The sequence below is a fragment of the Curcuma longa genome, unplaced genomic scaffold (genome assembly GCF_044706935.1).
Source record: "Curcuma longa cultivar G26 ecotype Majalengka, Jawa Barat unplaced genomic scaffold, ITB_CL_G26_1.1 utg509_np1212_2302976_RagTag, whole genome shotgun sequence".
Classification (NCBI taxonomy): Eukaryota; Viridiplantae; Streptophyta; class Magnoliopsida; order Zingiberales; family Zingiberaceae; genus Curcuma; species Curcuma longa.
The window spans coordinates 1,166,609-1,179,061 of record NW_027435603.1 but is presented as its reverse complement, the minus strand read 5'-3'; the positions used below and the strand labels follow the sequence as shown (position 1 = coordinate 1,179,061).

The following is a 12,453-nucleotide window of genomic DNA, read 5'->3' as shown; positions in this document are numbered from 1 at the left end:
TTACTGTAATTGTTATGATATAATATTATTAGTATGAATTAGAATTGAAATATTATTATAATATAATATTGATCAATATTATATTAAGAGAATAAAAAATATTAATATTACCAAAGTATTTGGGATCATTCATGGGATCCCATCTGTTGATGGCCAAAAATAATTTTACAACTGCTATAAAAAATGTCATTCAATGTGCTATGGCCCTACTATAGATCACACATTAACTGAAGAACAAATAGCAAACCTATAAATATAGTTCTCACACGTGATCTCGAAGCCTGTCGATCATATTGCTGCTCGCATAGCACCGCGTGCTGCCTCCCGCTTCATCTCTGCAGCTTTACCAGTCCCTCGGAAGTACCTGAATTCTTTCTGCAAAAATAATGTCCCAGAAGGCTATAATGAGGGAAGAAAGTGTTTTTGAATTGGAAACTAAACTACTACTGTAGCTAGATAGATAGATAGATAGATAGATAGATAGATAGAGAAACTCAGATAGAAACAGACTTTTGTTCTGATTCAATTTGAAGAACTGGGAACTGGAAGAGCCACGCAGTGGATCATCATAAAACAGTGTCAGTATCAGATCCGAAAGAGTAAATCTAGGTGAGTTTTTTCATATAGAAACATAAGGCACTCATTTCATAGGCACTATTCAACACAACGTATAGTTTCTGTTGAAACAGAGAACAAACTTTTTTCTGGTAACAAATATGATGAAGGTTGAGGATTACCTGAAGGACCCAGAGGCTGACTAATGATTCTAGGACAAACATTCCAAAACCAATGAAGTAGAAGATCTACAAAAAAATGGAAGAGCTTTGGGTTAGAATAATATATATATAGAAGTCATGTTTTGGATATGGACAGAATTAGTTTTTATGATCCTGCATTCTCTCAGTTTGTGTTTTTGACTATCACGTAAAAAACAATCACAGAATCTACACAAATATAAAGACAAACCAGCTCAACATAGATATGGGCAGAGTAAAATTGAGTATTAGTCAATTCTATGGTATAACAACCCTAAACGAATAGTGGCTTGCTGTAGGACTGTTTTTCTCAAACTGCTTTGTGTTTGAATGCTAAAACAATATCGTTCAAAGGTAAATGAATACTGTGAGAGGATCTTCAGAATAGTTTGGAACTCACCCCAACTATCAGATGATCACCGATGACATCCACAGCTGCAAGGATTCCTCTGCAACAGACACACGAGAGAATTTGTTAGCAGCAAAATGTTAATACTGGCATTAGCATTCAGCTCCAGTACATAATATATAACCCAACCAATTAAATTGCTCTATGGGGTGCTCAAAATAGAAAATTAGCTACGCCAGGGGCTATTTTGATGTTTACAACAATTATAAAAACCTAAATTATGTGATTGCTCGTATTTATCCATCCAAGTAACAAGCAAATACTCACTCTTGAATCAAAATTGGAATTGTGAATCACCGTGGTGAATTTTTGCATCTTGAATTGTAAGGTTCAGTAGAAACTTATAGGCTCGATTTAAAAGGTCTGGAATTTAAAAAGTCCAAACTTGGAATAAAATTTTCATCCTTAAAATATAAATAAGATAGTACAGTATCCTCTTTGATAGCATAATATGATTGATGCTGACCATATGTTTCATAATAAACAGTGATGATTCATACCTCACCATGACTAAAAACTACAAAACGTCGACAAATTCATTTAAAAAGAATCAAAACGAATTTGACAAGAAGAAATTATATGCTCCATTGCTTTACACAGAATCTTGTGTAGACATTGATGCTAAGTGAAAAGAGGAAGATTAAGATAGCATTGATATGGCACAGCTTCTTTTTCACAGCCACTTCTGACATCAACTCTTAATCCTTGAAGCCTAGTTCCTCTTTTCACTAGTTGCCTTGCACCGACTCTATCCTCACCATCAACTCTGAGTCCCCACAAAACAAGAGTTGTTATTTTTCTATCACAACTATGTCAATTCAGAGGCTCACATTCCATTCCCGACCTCTGCAGTTTGACATATGATTGAAGATTCAAGTTCTTGTTATAATGAATTAGGTTTAATTTCTGATTGACTGGATTCAACATTAATGGGTCAGATTTAATTTCTATCACAACTATAGTTATATTACTGTTCACTGAGTTATTTGTTTCCATGATCAATAATTCATTCCGAGAAACTAAGTGTAACATAAAGCATCTAAGATAGCATTAGTCCATTACGAGAATATGAACAAGCCTCTTAAGTAATTAATCTGCAAGGCTCTATGCTAACCAGCACACAGAGAAGAACAAAAAGTAACATAGGAAGCATGACAAGAAGCTTACGCCAAAGATTTTCCCTTAAATATAAATGGAGGAGCCACAGCCGCATAAATCACAAATGCTACATGTAGCTGCAGCAGAGATAATAGTTAGTAGATGCCCTTACAACACCATAGGAATCAATATGCAGAAAGTGAGAAAGAACCTACCAGATAAAACAAGAAAAACCATCCAAACCTCAGAGCACTTTCAGTCCTGCAAGATATATTGCAGAGTCCATGTAAGTGAGTTTTAAAATTCTAGGTTCAATGGACTCCTGTTCTGTATTATATGTACAGTATGTTTTGGTTGGGTAATTTGTAATGCCTGAATTAAAAATAGCAGGCGAACGAAAATGTTGCAGATGGTATTTGTCACTATGTTGTTAGGTTGCTTGCAAATGAATTGTCGTTGCAATAGTAGTTATATAAATAAAAACAAATATAAATCCCTTGTAATAGTTTAGATACATTTTTTAACTAAAGCAGGATATTTGACACAATTTTATTTTATGTTATCATCAGTTATTTAATTACAAGCGTGATAGAAAATCATTTTCTTGAAGATAAAGCATATAAAAAATATTTTTAATAATTTATATCAAAATACTTATTTTATAACGTCATAATGGAAAAGCTAAAGAAATTTTCATATTTCCATTAGTGGTTCATGGTATCAACTCTATAAACCTTACAAATAGGAAATTTAATTTCTTCACAATCTATATATTTAATATTAGTTTTCATGATACCTGAAGACTACAAATGTGATTAGCATCCATTTTAAGCTGCATTCATAATTCATATATGCAGCAACCAGACTACAAATGTGATTAGCATCCATTTTAAGCTGCATTATATAATTCATATATGCAGCAAGCAGACTACAAATGTGATTAGCATCCATTTTAAGCTGCGTTAATATATGCAGCATTCAAGACTTGTATGAACAGGCAACCAAATGCATCTGCAAAACAGAGAGAGAGACCAGAAGATAAAAACAGCTAGTTGTAGGCAACCATATAGACCCTAGTGTTGTGCCTGAATTCAATCTGACAAAGCACAAAACAACTTGAGATAGGTTGGTGTGGAGGATTAATCAGTTTACAGTCCACAAATTTTTCAAGATAGGAAGAGATGAGAATAACATGTATCATTTTATATTTGTGTAATTCTCAGATGTATAATTGATGTTCAATTAATAAGACGCGAGAAGCAATATATGAGAAGAAAAAGTACCTCATTGCACGATAAAGAGGTCTATACCATAAGAAATAAGCTCCAGGGACACCTGAAATAAAGTAGATGATGGCAAGGAACCAAATCCTCACACCTAGCCACAAAGCAAGCAAAATCAACTTCAGCATGGTTTAATAAAATTAACATTGTCTGACAAAATAGAATTAAATATACAGCAACGTTGAATACCATTAGCACCTTCACCCCCAATCCAAGCTGCGGTAACTGCTATAAAATTCCAAAAGAGACATGCAACCAACCCTGCAAAATTCCAAAATGGAAAGCATAATACATAAAACAATCAAATCCAAGTAGTTATTGACAGTTAGACAAAATAATTGGGGTTCCTTTCAAAAAAGAAGAAAAAACAAGCAATACTGTGACTTGATCTGCATGGCTGAATCCATAAATGTCATTTGATGCAGAAGTAACAAACTGAATGAAGTTACCAGCACCAATCACAACATATCACTAAGAAGAGTTGGTTATCTGACTGACTACGTTAATAAGTCAAGAATGCACTGCTAAGAAATTCTCTGCTTTATTTATTCTTTTTCAAGACATACCTAGTAATGATGCAAATGCAACATACTGCAATCGCTGCACATGGATGGGTATCTCACTAGCAATATCATGATGTATGATAGGAAAAAATGGTGGCCAATTCTTTTCCTCTATCATAATACCAGCTGCAAATATGAAAAGGTGCATAGCTTTAATCACTAGAACAAGGTTATTAGATAAATGAGAAGGAAGCAACATCAGTGTGTCAAAAAATAGAAAACTAGGATCCAGGAAGATCATACCACGTGCTGCTGCGTCTTCTCTGCGTTTAAGTTCCTATAAAACAAAACTGAATTAAACAAATATATGGATGTAGCAAAAATATTGTTATCAAAGAAAACAACAGTTGTGAACACTGAGTCAATGGGCCCTCTCTATCATAGACACGAAACATGATAAGTTTTATAGTTCATTAAAATAGGCAAAAATAAAAACAGATGACAGAATAAATTGTCACGGAGCAGAAATCACAATAAGATGCAACAGAGGCAGATGATCAATTGACTTGAGTAGTCTGCCTATCAATGATTCTCTGGTGTTGGCATTTAGATCATAAACATACCTTTTCCCTCTTCTTTAACTGTTCTTCCTTGATTTTCAGTTCCTTCTCCTTTTTCGTTAGATCCTATATGAAAACACAGAACTCTGAAAGCATTACAAAAAAAATACTCTTAACAGGAACTGCAAAGATACATCAGACAAGCACTGATTATGACATCAAGAAGATACAATCTTTATAACAAATGTTTCTGCAAATCTACATATCAATGACAAATGACTTTTCCATGCATCAATTATATATTTGAAAAGCACAAAAGGACATTCAAACTCCTAATTACTTTATGTCATCCTCAAATGGACACTCAGTTTACTGATTCATATGTTGGTTTTCATTAACAATATAGTACCCCGAAATTTGCACTTACATTTGATGTATCAAGTGGAATATCAACTGTTGTTCCATAATCATTGTAGAAACCAGCAGGTTCTGAAGGAAGTGGTGAAAGCCTAGAATTTGACGCAGGAGGAATACTTGATGGATTCTGCAGTCATAATAGATTTTGCATAAATAAAATAATTAGTAAGACTGATTCTGGTAAAATTCTTCTGTGTTGAATAGATGGCTTGCATCTCAGTTAACCACAAATTGAGCATATTATCACAAACAAGACATAATAGTTTCAGACAGAAAGTGCTTATATTTATTACTCTTTGGTTTGAGCAATTCTTTCAAGATGCCAGTTGCAATATCTTGAATCATCTAAATTGTGGCACATATGTTACGGGACTAGACAATTGATAGTACAAGTTAAATACAAGATTTACTGAGTGAGTAATATAAATAGTGGCACGTATTCAATCTTTGATTGCTGATTTTTTAGTGGGCATATCAACTAGATGGACAAATAAAACATCATTACCACTCCTAGCTACAGAGCTTATAACTCTACTTGACCATTGTTTAATTTCAGATATACAAGAACCATTGCCTTCAAGAACGAACACCATAACTAGATTGCTAAGTTAAGAGGGGAACAATCACATGTGTAAATGTTCAATAGACACTAAAGTGCTTCTTATGTGATTCAACGTTTATTCTATCTCTAAATAAGCTTGAATTTCTACTACAAACGGAAGTTGTTAACTATCGATAGATAGACCGCTTTTAGAAACCCAATAATATTCCGGATCAAACAGTCTCCCAGGATTTTTTTTCTTCGTTGTGCTATTTCACTTACAAAAGGAAGGTCCGACTGTACATCCCTGATTTCCTGATTTTTAGGGCATACCATATCCGACTCCAACTGAATTGATGAGCAAGGAATAAAGCATCTCAAGGCATACCATAATAACTACAAATTCGTATCATACAGAAAAAAAGACCAACAAAAAAGAAGGTAAAAGACGTGTCTTTTTAACCGTGCATAAGCATGACTTGACTCAGGAGCCTAACACCGAGTATACCAAAATTCTCAAACTAAGATGTCAAGGGTTTCGCCCCGAAAAACAACCACAAAAAACCAATCAGACATCACAGCAACAATAATCGGGAACGATCAGATAGACACCCAATGAAAAAAAAAAACAGAAAGGGGAAGATGTCTACGGAGAATTGACTCACTGCGAAGGGATTGACGTCCTCTTCCTCCTCGAAAGGGTTGCTATCGTAGCGCTTCGCCATGAGCACGATCGCTGAGCTATCGAGAAAGAGAGGAAAAGCAAAAATTCAAAGGGAGGATCAAAAGCTTCAAAATAGGAGAGGAAGAATGAAGAAGTCGCTGACGACTTTTCTTTGACTTTTCGCTCGATTTGGTAGCTTCTCTAGTTGCCGTGTGGACTAAGCAGTTATACCAAATTTTAATTTTAAAAATGCTTAATAGTTCTTTAAAATAATAATATTTTTTTAATATATTTTAAACATGTTTAATGAAATTAAAAACATTTTAAGTGGTGATTTTAAAATGTAAAATAGGCATTTCAATTTTAAATAAAAGTACTAAAAATAAAATTATAATAAGTATTTTAACTTTAATAAAATTTTAAAATATAAATCCTTAAATATATATAAATAAAGAGCGACTATGAAATGAACTCTGGGTTATCTTTCCATGTCTTTATCTTCCTCCACCATTCACCTAGTTTTATATCTGCAAGACATTGCCACAAAAAAAATGTACGTGAAAAACACAATCCATCTACAAAGAAGAGTCAGCTGCAAGTTTTGTTCAACCGGACTGGTGAAAACTTTGAATGATGAATCGATCTGTTAAACTTAAAACCACATTCCATAGATAAGAGATCTTAATGGAGTAACATAAAATGCTCGAATCAAAAGTTCTCATTCAGAAAACAATAGTTCTAGTTTGTATATCACGACGCAAAGACCAATGCAAATAGATAAGACAACATAGCAGATACAAGAGAAGGAACGATTTACATAGTTTCAGTAAGCCTAGTACTAGAACAATGGAATTTTGGCATCCCTGCTTCAAACAAAACACAAAAAGGTTTACCGTGCCCCTTTTTCCTTTTTCTTCTTTTCTTTTTTCTTGTGTGCCGTATCGTCCGGTGCCTGCTCGTCCTCAACTTGCCTTCGCTTCTTTTCCTTTTTCCTGGGTTCCTCTTCAGGCAGTGGATGGGGGGTCGGCAACTCATCTTCCTGCTTTGCATCCTTCTTTTTCTTCTTCTTTTTACCCTGCTCTTCCGCAGCAATTTGCAAGCTATTGCCATCTGCCTCGACCATCTTTTTCTTCTTCTTTCTCTTCTTCTCCCCCTCATCCTGGTCTGCAGGAACTTCATTTGCTGACTTCTCAGTGGAAGTTGGTTCTATTTCCTCATGCTTCCTTTTCTTTATAAGTGCTCCTTCCTGTTCACTAGCAGGTTTCTTCATAGTTGTATCAGTTGCTTGTCCGAGCACAAGATCAGCTGATGTATTATACGTCTACATAGAGAAGCACAGGATTTGCAGGATCAGTTTCAAAACCCACATTTCACACAATGTATATATATACGGCCTATCTAAACAGCTAGATGAAACGCAAAGATCACGTGTAGTATGAAAAAGAAACATTGACAGAAGTGAAGGCAGCAAGACCATTCATACCTTTGCTGGAGTAATCAAGGCCCCTGCACCCTTCTTTCGATCTTTATCATAAAATTCAATCTTAGGCTTTCCTTTGGTTGAGCCAGCAGAATGCCCCAACTCTCTGCCCTCCAGTACACGGAGGCGGGCTTCAAGCTATTCAATAATTTTAACAATGATATTTCAATGTATGCTCCATATGTATCTAAAAGATATGAGAACCGTTATAATTTTTACCTTAGCTCGATTTTCCAGTCCCATACTGTTGTCTTGACCATCACCCAGAGCATCATACCTAATAGCCAAAGCAGTCTTGGCAGCGAGAGAACGAGATATTTTCCCTTTGATTTTTGGAGCTGCCTGACCAACTAATGATGCATGGAAAATAAGCCCATACTTTGGTGTAGCATGTTTGGTCTTTAAAGCTCTAAACAAAGCCTGCATGTGACCAAATAACCATTACTAACCGGATATAAAAAAGATAGAAATGACCAATTTAAAGTTATATGCAAAAACAGATCCAGTTTGTCCCTTCAATAATGACAGTGGAGACAGCCATGCACTTAATGGTCCTTGCACAATTAAATGGAAATGATAGTTGTAACAATCTAATGCAGATGACCAAAATGATCATTAGCTTAAATTTTTTTGACTCTATTTTGGTCCTCTGATACTATGCCTCTGTTGCGCGTAGTGTGAAGAAAGCATATGCTACTTAAATCCTCTCCTGTCGCCTATGAAGCCATTATACATAAGCCTTCTTCCAGTGGTCTCACAAAACGAATCCAACTGCTCAGACTCATTTTTTATGTGCATACTTGTGCAGTGTAATGTTGACATGGATACATGAGGGATATCTACTAAGTTCGAAAAACAAAGATGACACAAGACAACCAATTGACAACGTCCATAAAAATAATAATTTCATTGGATATGCATCTAGCATGTTTATCTGGTGAAGATGATTCAATCATAACAATATTAAGTTGGCCATGATTTGATATTTAACATGTGTGTCATGAGCTGGTATTTAACAAGTGTATGATAGTTTAACCTACATTGTCCTTATGCATCTGTGTTAACATAATGTGGTCCCTGACTTGATTTGGTAGTTAATAAGTGTGTGATGGTTTAACCTACATTGCCCTCATCGATCCGAGTTAACATGATGTGATCCCTCACTGCATAAACCTCTATGACATATGTAGCTTATGCATCGGTTTTTATAGAACAACAAATCTAAGAGCAATAAATTAGCAAAAATATCTGGTATTGCAGGATACCCAAGAAAGGAACACAAGATAATTTAAGTGCTATAAAATCAAGTTCATTTCTAGCTCATGTACAATAGAAAACTCAGAACATATGTACCATTCAGACGTAGGCAAGACTGGTGGGAGGAACATGTGCAATATACTCACCCCAAAGGAGTAAAATTAGTTCCCTACATTAAGTCTCTAGGAAGGGAAACTACATTAAAAGTTCTTCTGAGTTTGAATAAGCAAAGTATTTATAGGACTTCTTAACTTGCAACTAAGAATAGTCTTAACCAATTCATTGTTATGGTAAACAAAATAAGCTACATACAGAATTAAACCAGCAATAAAGGATAAATATTACAAATAGAACATTGGGAGATATACCAAAAAGTAACAATGCATCTCCTACAAAATAATATCACATTCCAACAATACAGCATAAGACAAGATTATTGCCACCAAATTATACTCAAAGCAACCATTGTGGACCCAAAGAAACATAAATGAGAGAAGTATTCTATTGTAACCTGGAACATTTGAAACTATATTTTTATTAAACAGGCGTTTAACAAAATTATCCATTAAGAATAGCACAGTGCCACCAAACTCATACTGATCATCATTGTTTTCTCTTACATCTATGGTGACAGAAAGGAAAGCCCTTTTGGAGGCAAGGACAAAAAAATAGAAGATATACCTTTTCAGCACCAAGAATCTGAACTGTGCTCCCAGGTTGCTTTGCTAGATTCAGTAAACTACCACCATGAGCAATAAGACGTGCTCCAACAAGCTCCCCAACAAGAGCAGTCAAATTAGGTGCAATTGTGTTCATTCTACTTTTCAGGTAATCATAAAGTTGAGCTCTATACTCTGAAAGAGCTAGAACCTGATCACAGAGTTCCTTAATGTTTAACAAGTCTAGATCACTAACTTCAGTTCCCATCGATATCACTGCTGCTTCTTTAAGCTCTGCCTCATTCTCTTCAGACAGTATCTGTTAGCATGGACATCAAATTATTTGCAGTGGAAACAACACGATTTCCACCAATAATTGTGCTAGAGAGCTCATGTTTTACCTCAGAAAAATCAAGGGAAACAGCATTTGTGCGGTTGCCCATCAGCTTAACTACTTTTGCATACTGAATATTGTCTTGCACAATTTTAGCAAGCTCTGGAAAATGCCATCCATACCATTCACGAACTCTCATGGCATAGGTATTGAGCTCTTTGTCTAAATCATCTAATAATCCAATGGCTTGAATGATCATTGTATCAACCTAAAACAATCAAAAAGAAAATCTTTTATAATCACAAGAGCAGTTCAGTTTATAAGAGGTGAAATTATATATGCACAAATTTCCAAAACCCCTTCTTTATAAAATAGGTCTCAGTGGAACTAGACTCACCAAGAGAAGCAAGAATGTCATTTTCTAAAAGTGGAATCAAATTATGTGTACAAAAACTGATTTTTTTGTTTCCCATATGGTGTTAGTATATTCAACATCAAAATATTTGTTAGGAAATTGATATAGACAGGCAATTGCGAGCATATCCAAACCACTTTGAATCAAAACTACAAAGGAGTAACCTTATCAGGGCTGAACTTTAGCTTGTATCTGGATAAGCTGTGGGACAATCCTAAGCTCATTGGAGCTAAATCTTGTACAGCTAACCCAGCTATGAGTTCTGTCAACTGATTCCTAAGCCCCCTCATCAGCTCCATCACAGCATTATTGTGGAGACAATCAATTTTCTGTAGATCATAGAATGCAAAACTCAGATCATATAACCATACCAGACAATGATAAAGCACATTAACTAGCTAACCAGCTTATCCTTTATTGCATTGCCAAGTTTTGAATCAGCCACGGCCAATGTTTCACCATCACAGTGAGCACGTAAAAACTTCCTCAGGCCTTTGCTGGGCTTGCTATCAATCAATAACGTTGCAGCAGATAATGCATCTGAAGTGTTCTCAAATTTATTGAAAGCTTGCAGCTTCACAATCTGACAAAAAGAGGGGGGAATGTTTTTAAAAAACATATTGACGACAGAAAAAGGAACTGAATAACAAGTGTCATATGGCAGCTTCTGCTGCTCTGGAGTTTCCTAAAAATGAAATTAGTTAATTAGGTGAAATGTGGAATCATTTGTTTCACAATAGTAATTTCAAACAAAGTCAGAAACAACCTAATCAGTAATGAACATTTACAATCAGGAGGAAAAACGGCAGAAATAAGAACATGTCAAGTAACCTTTCTAGCAGACTCCGCACTTGTAAACTCCTTCCATAAATCCTGAAATAGCAGATGGAAAACGAATAAAGTAAACAAAACTAATAACTTGAGATAAAGCATGACATATCAACATTCTCCCAGGTCAAATCTGCAACGACGAGATAGGAACGCCAAACACGTCTATCCATACCTCGACTTTGTCCAGCTTCCCTTCATCCAAAACCTTGAACAGGGCAAAACCCGCAGGGGTTTCAAACAACACCAACATCGCAGCAGCACCAACCTACAACACGAAAGCAAAAAAGCAATTACCAAACAAGAAAGCAAAACAATAAAATAACGAATACAAAGGGATCCCATAAGCAAGATGAAATCTTAGCCAAACAGAACATGTTGAAGAAAGGCTCAGGTTCCAGAACCACTGAAAAAAAATGATTAGGGCATAGCAAAACAAGCAGGGTTGTCAAAAAGAGCCGAAATGGCAACGCATCTCGATCGAACAGAGATCGGAACATGGGAGAAGGAAAAATTCCAGGCAGGGAAGGGGGATAGACGATGGCTTTCGTACCTTCTCCAACCTTCGCTTCCCGTGGGTGCGCCGTCAACCCTGGCGATGGAGACAGAGATGAGGAGGCGGCGAGGAGAGCAACAAGAAGAGAACCGTCGTAGGGGTTTTGAAGGGTTCTTAAAGAAACCAGAAGGGGTGCATTGCGGCGACGAGAAGGAATCCGACCGTTGGTAGATGTGCTAGAGGAATCTTGATCGTCGATGAACAGAGGGTGGGCAATTCGGATCCTATTTGGATAAACGCATCAAACCGGATCCGCATTATCTAAAATCCTTTAGAAAATCTATATTGTTTTATATAAACTAAAATCTTCACACAACAAACTTTTTTTATTGCCAAATTTTTTTAAAAAAATATATAGCATATTTTAGCACTCAACTAAATTTATCCAAATAAAATAATAATAATGTAAATTCTCAACGAGAGTTATAAATATTTAACATATCAAATATATAGACATATATATAAGAAAAAAATAATACATAAATTTTAACTGTTTGAATGCTTACTATCATCCATAAATATTTAACCTTGAAACATTTTTATTCAGATTTTAATTAAATATCTAAATATGTTATTTTTTACCAGAGCAAGTCTCGACTATCAATTACTTTTGAATAAATTTTTAAAATATTTATTTAAATAGCTAAAATGCATTGTCAAATATGCATTGCACATTTAATATTTTATTAAAATA

At 35.3% G+C, this 12,453-nt stretch overlaps 2 protein-coding genes across 2 annotated transcripts; both read right to left on the bottom strand.

Moving 5' to 3' along the window:
* Positions 1–34: 34 nt before the first annotated feature.
* LOC141820718 (secretory carrier-associated membrane protein 3-like) lies at positions 35–6,411 on the bottom strand. The gene is made up of 12 exons (XM_074708087.1): positions 6,232–6,411; positions 5,036–5,152; positions 4,672–4,734; positions 4,352–4,385; positions 4,112–4,234; positions 3,735–3,806; positions 3,546–3,639; positions 2,478–2,523; positions 2,332–2,399; positions 1,156–1,204; positions 738–803; positions 35–375 (listed from the first exon to the last, which is right to left on the bottom strand). Exons 1-12 carry the CDS (start codon positions 6,289–6,291, stop codon positions 289–291), a joined length of 879 nt encoding a protein of 292 aa, XP_074564188.1. The 5' UTR covers positions 6,292–6,411; the 3' UTR covers positions 35–288.
* Positions 6,412–6,925: 514 nt separating this feature from the next.
* On the bottom strand, positions 6,926–11,832 carry LOC141820717 (putative nucleolar protein 5-2). Its single transcript, XM_074708085.1, has 10 exons — positions 11,757–11,832; positions 11,379–11,471; positions 11,207–11,248; positions 10,779–10,958; positions 10,540–10,704; positions 10,028–10,228; positions 9,649–9,945; positions 7,930–8,130; positions 7,714–7,848; positions 6,926–7,551 (listed from the first exon to the last, which is right to left on the bottom strand). Exons 2-10 carry the CDS (start codon positions 11,454–11,456, stop codon positions 7,120–7,122), a joined length of 1,731 nt encoding a protein of 576 aa, XP_074564186.1. The 5' UTR covers positions 11,457–11,471; positions 11,757–11,832; the 3' UTR covers positions 6,926–7,119.
* Between the last annotated feature and the right edge of the window lie 621 nt (positions 11,833–12,453).

What these genes read in the sequence shown, in the direction of transcription:
- LOC141820718 (XM_074708087.1), bottom strand. Translation starts at nt 6,291, where the DNA reads ATGGCGAAGCGCTACGATAGCAACCCTTTCGAGGAGGAAGAGGACGTC. An exon ending in TTCCACTTGATACATCAAAT is followed by an intron (nt 4,735 to 5,035) that starts GTAAGTGCAAAT and finishes GTTTTCATATAG; the next exon opens with GATCTAACGAAAAAGGAGAA. An exon ending in TCAGCCTCTGGGTCCTTCAG is followed by an intron (nt 376 to 737) that starts GTAATCCTCAAC and finishes TTATTTTTGCAG; the next exon opens with AAAGAATTCAGGTACTTCCG.
- LOC141820717 (XM_074708085.1), bottom strand. Translation starts at nt 11,456, where the DNA reads ATGTTGGTGTTGTTTGAAACCCCTGCGGGTTTTGCCCTGTTCAAGGTT. An exon ending in TTTCCCTTGATTTTTCTGAG is followed by an intron (nt 9,946 to 10,027) that starts GTAAAACATGAG and finishes CCATGCTAACAG; the next exon opens with ATACTGTCTGAAGAGAATGA. An exon ending in AGATTCTTGGTGCTGAAAAG is followed by an intron (nt 8,131 to 9,648) that starts GTATATCTTCTA and finishes GGTCACATGCAG; the next exon opens with GCTTTGTTTAGAGCTTTAAA.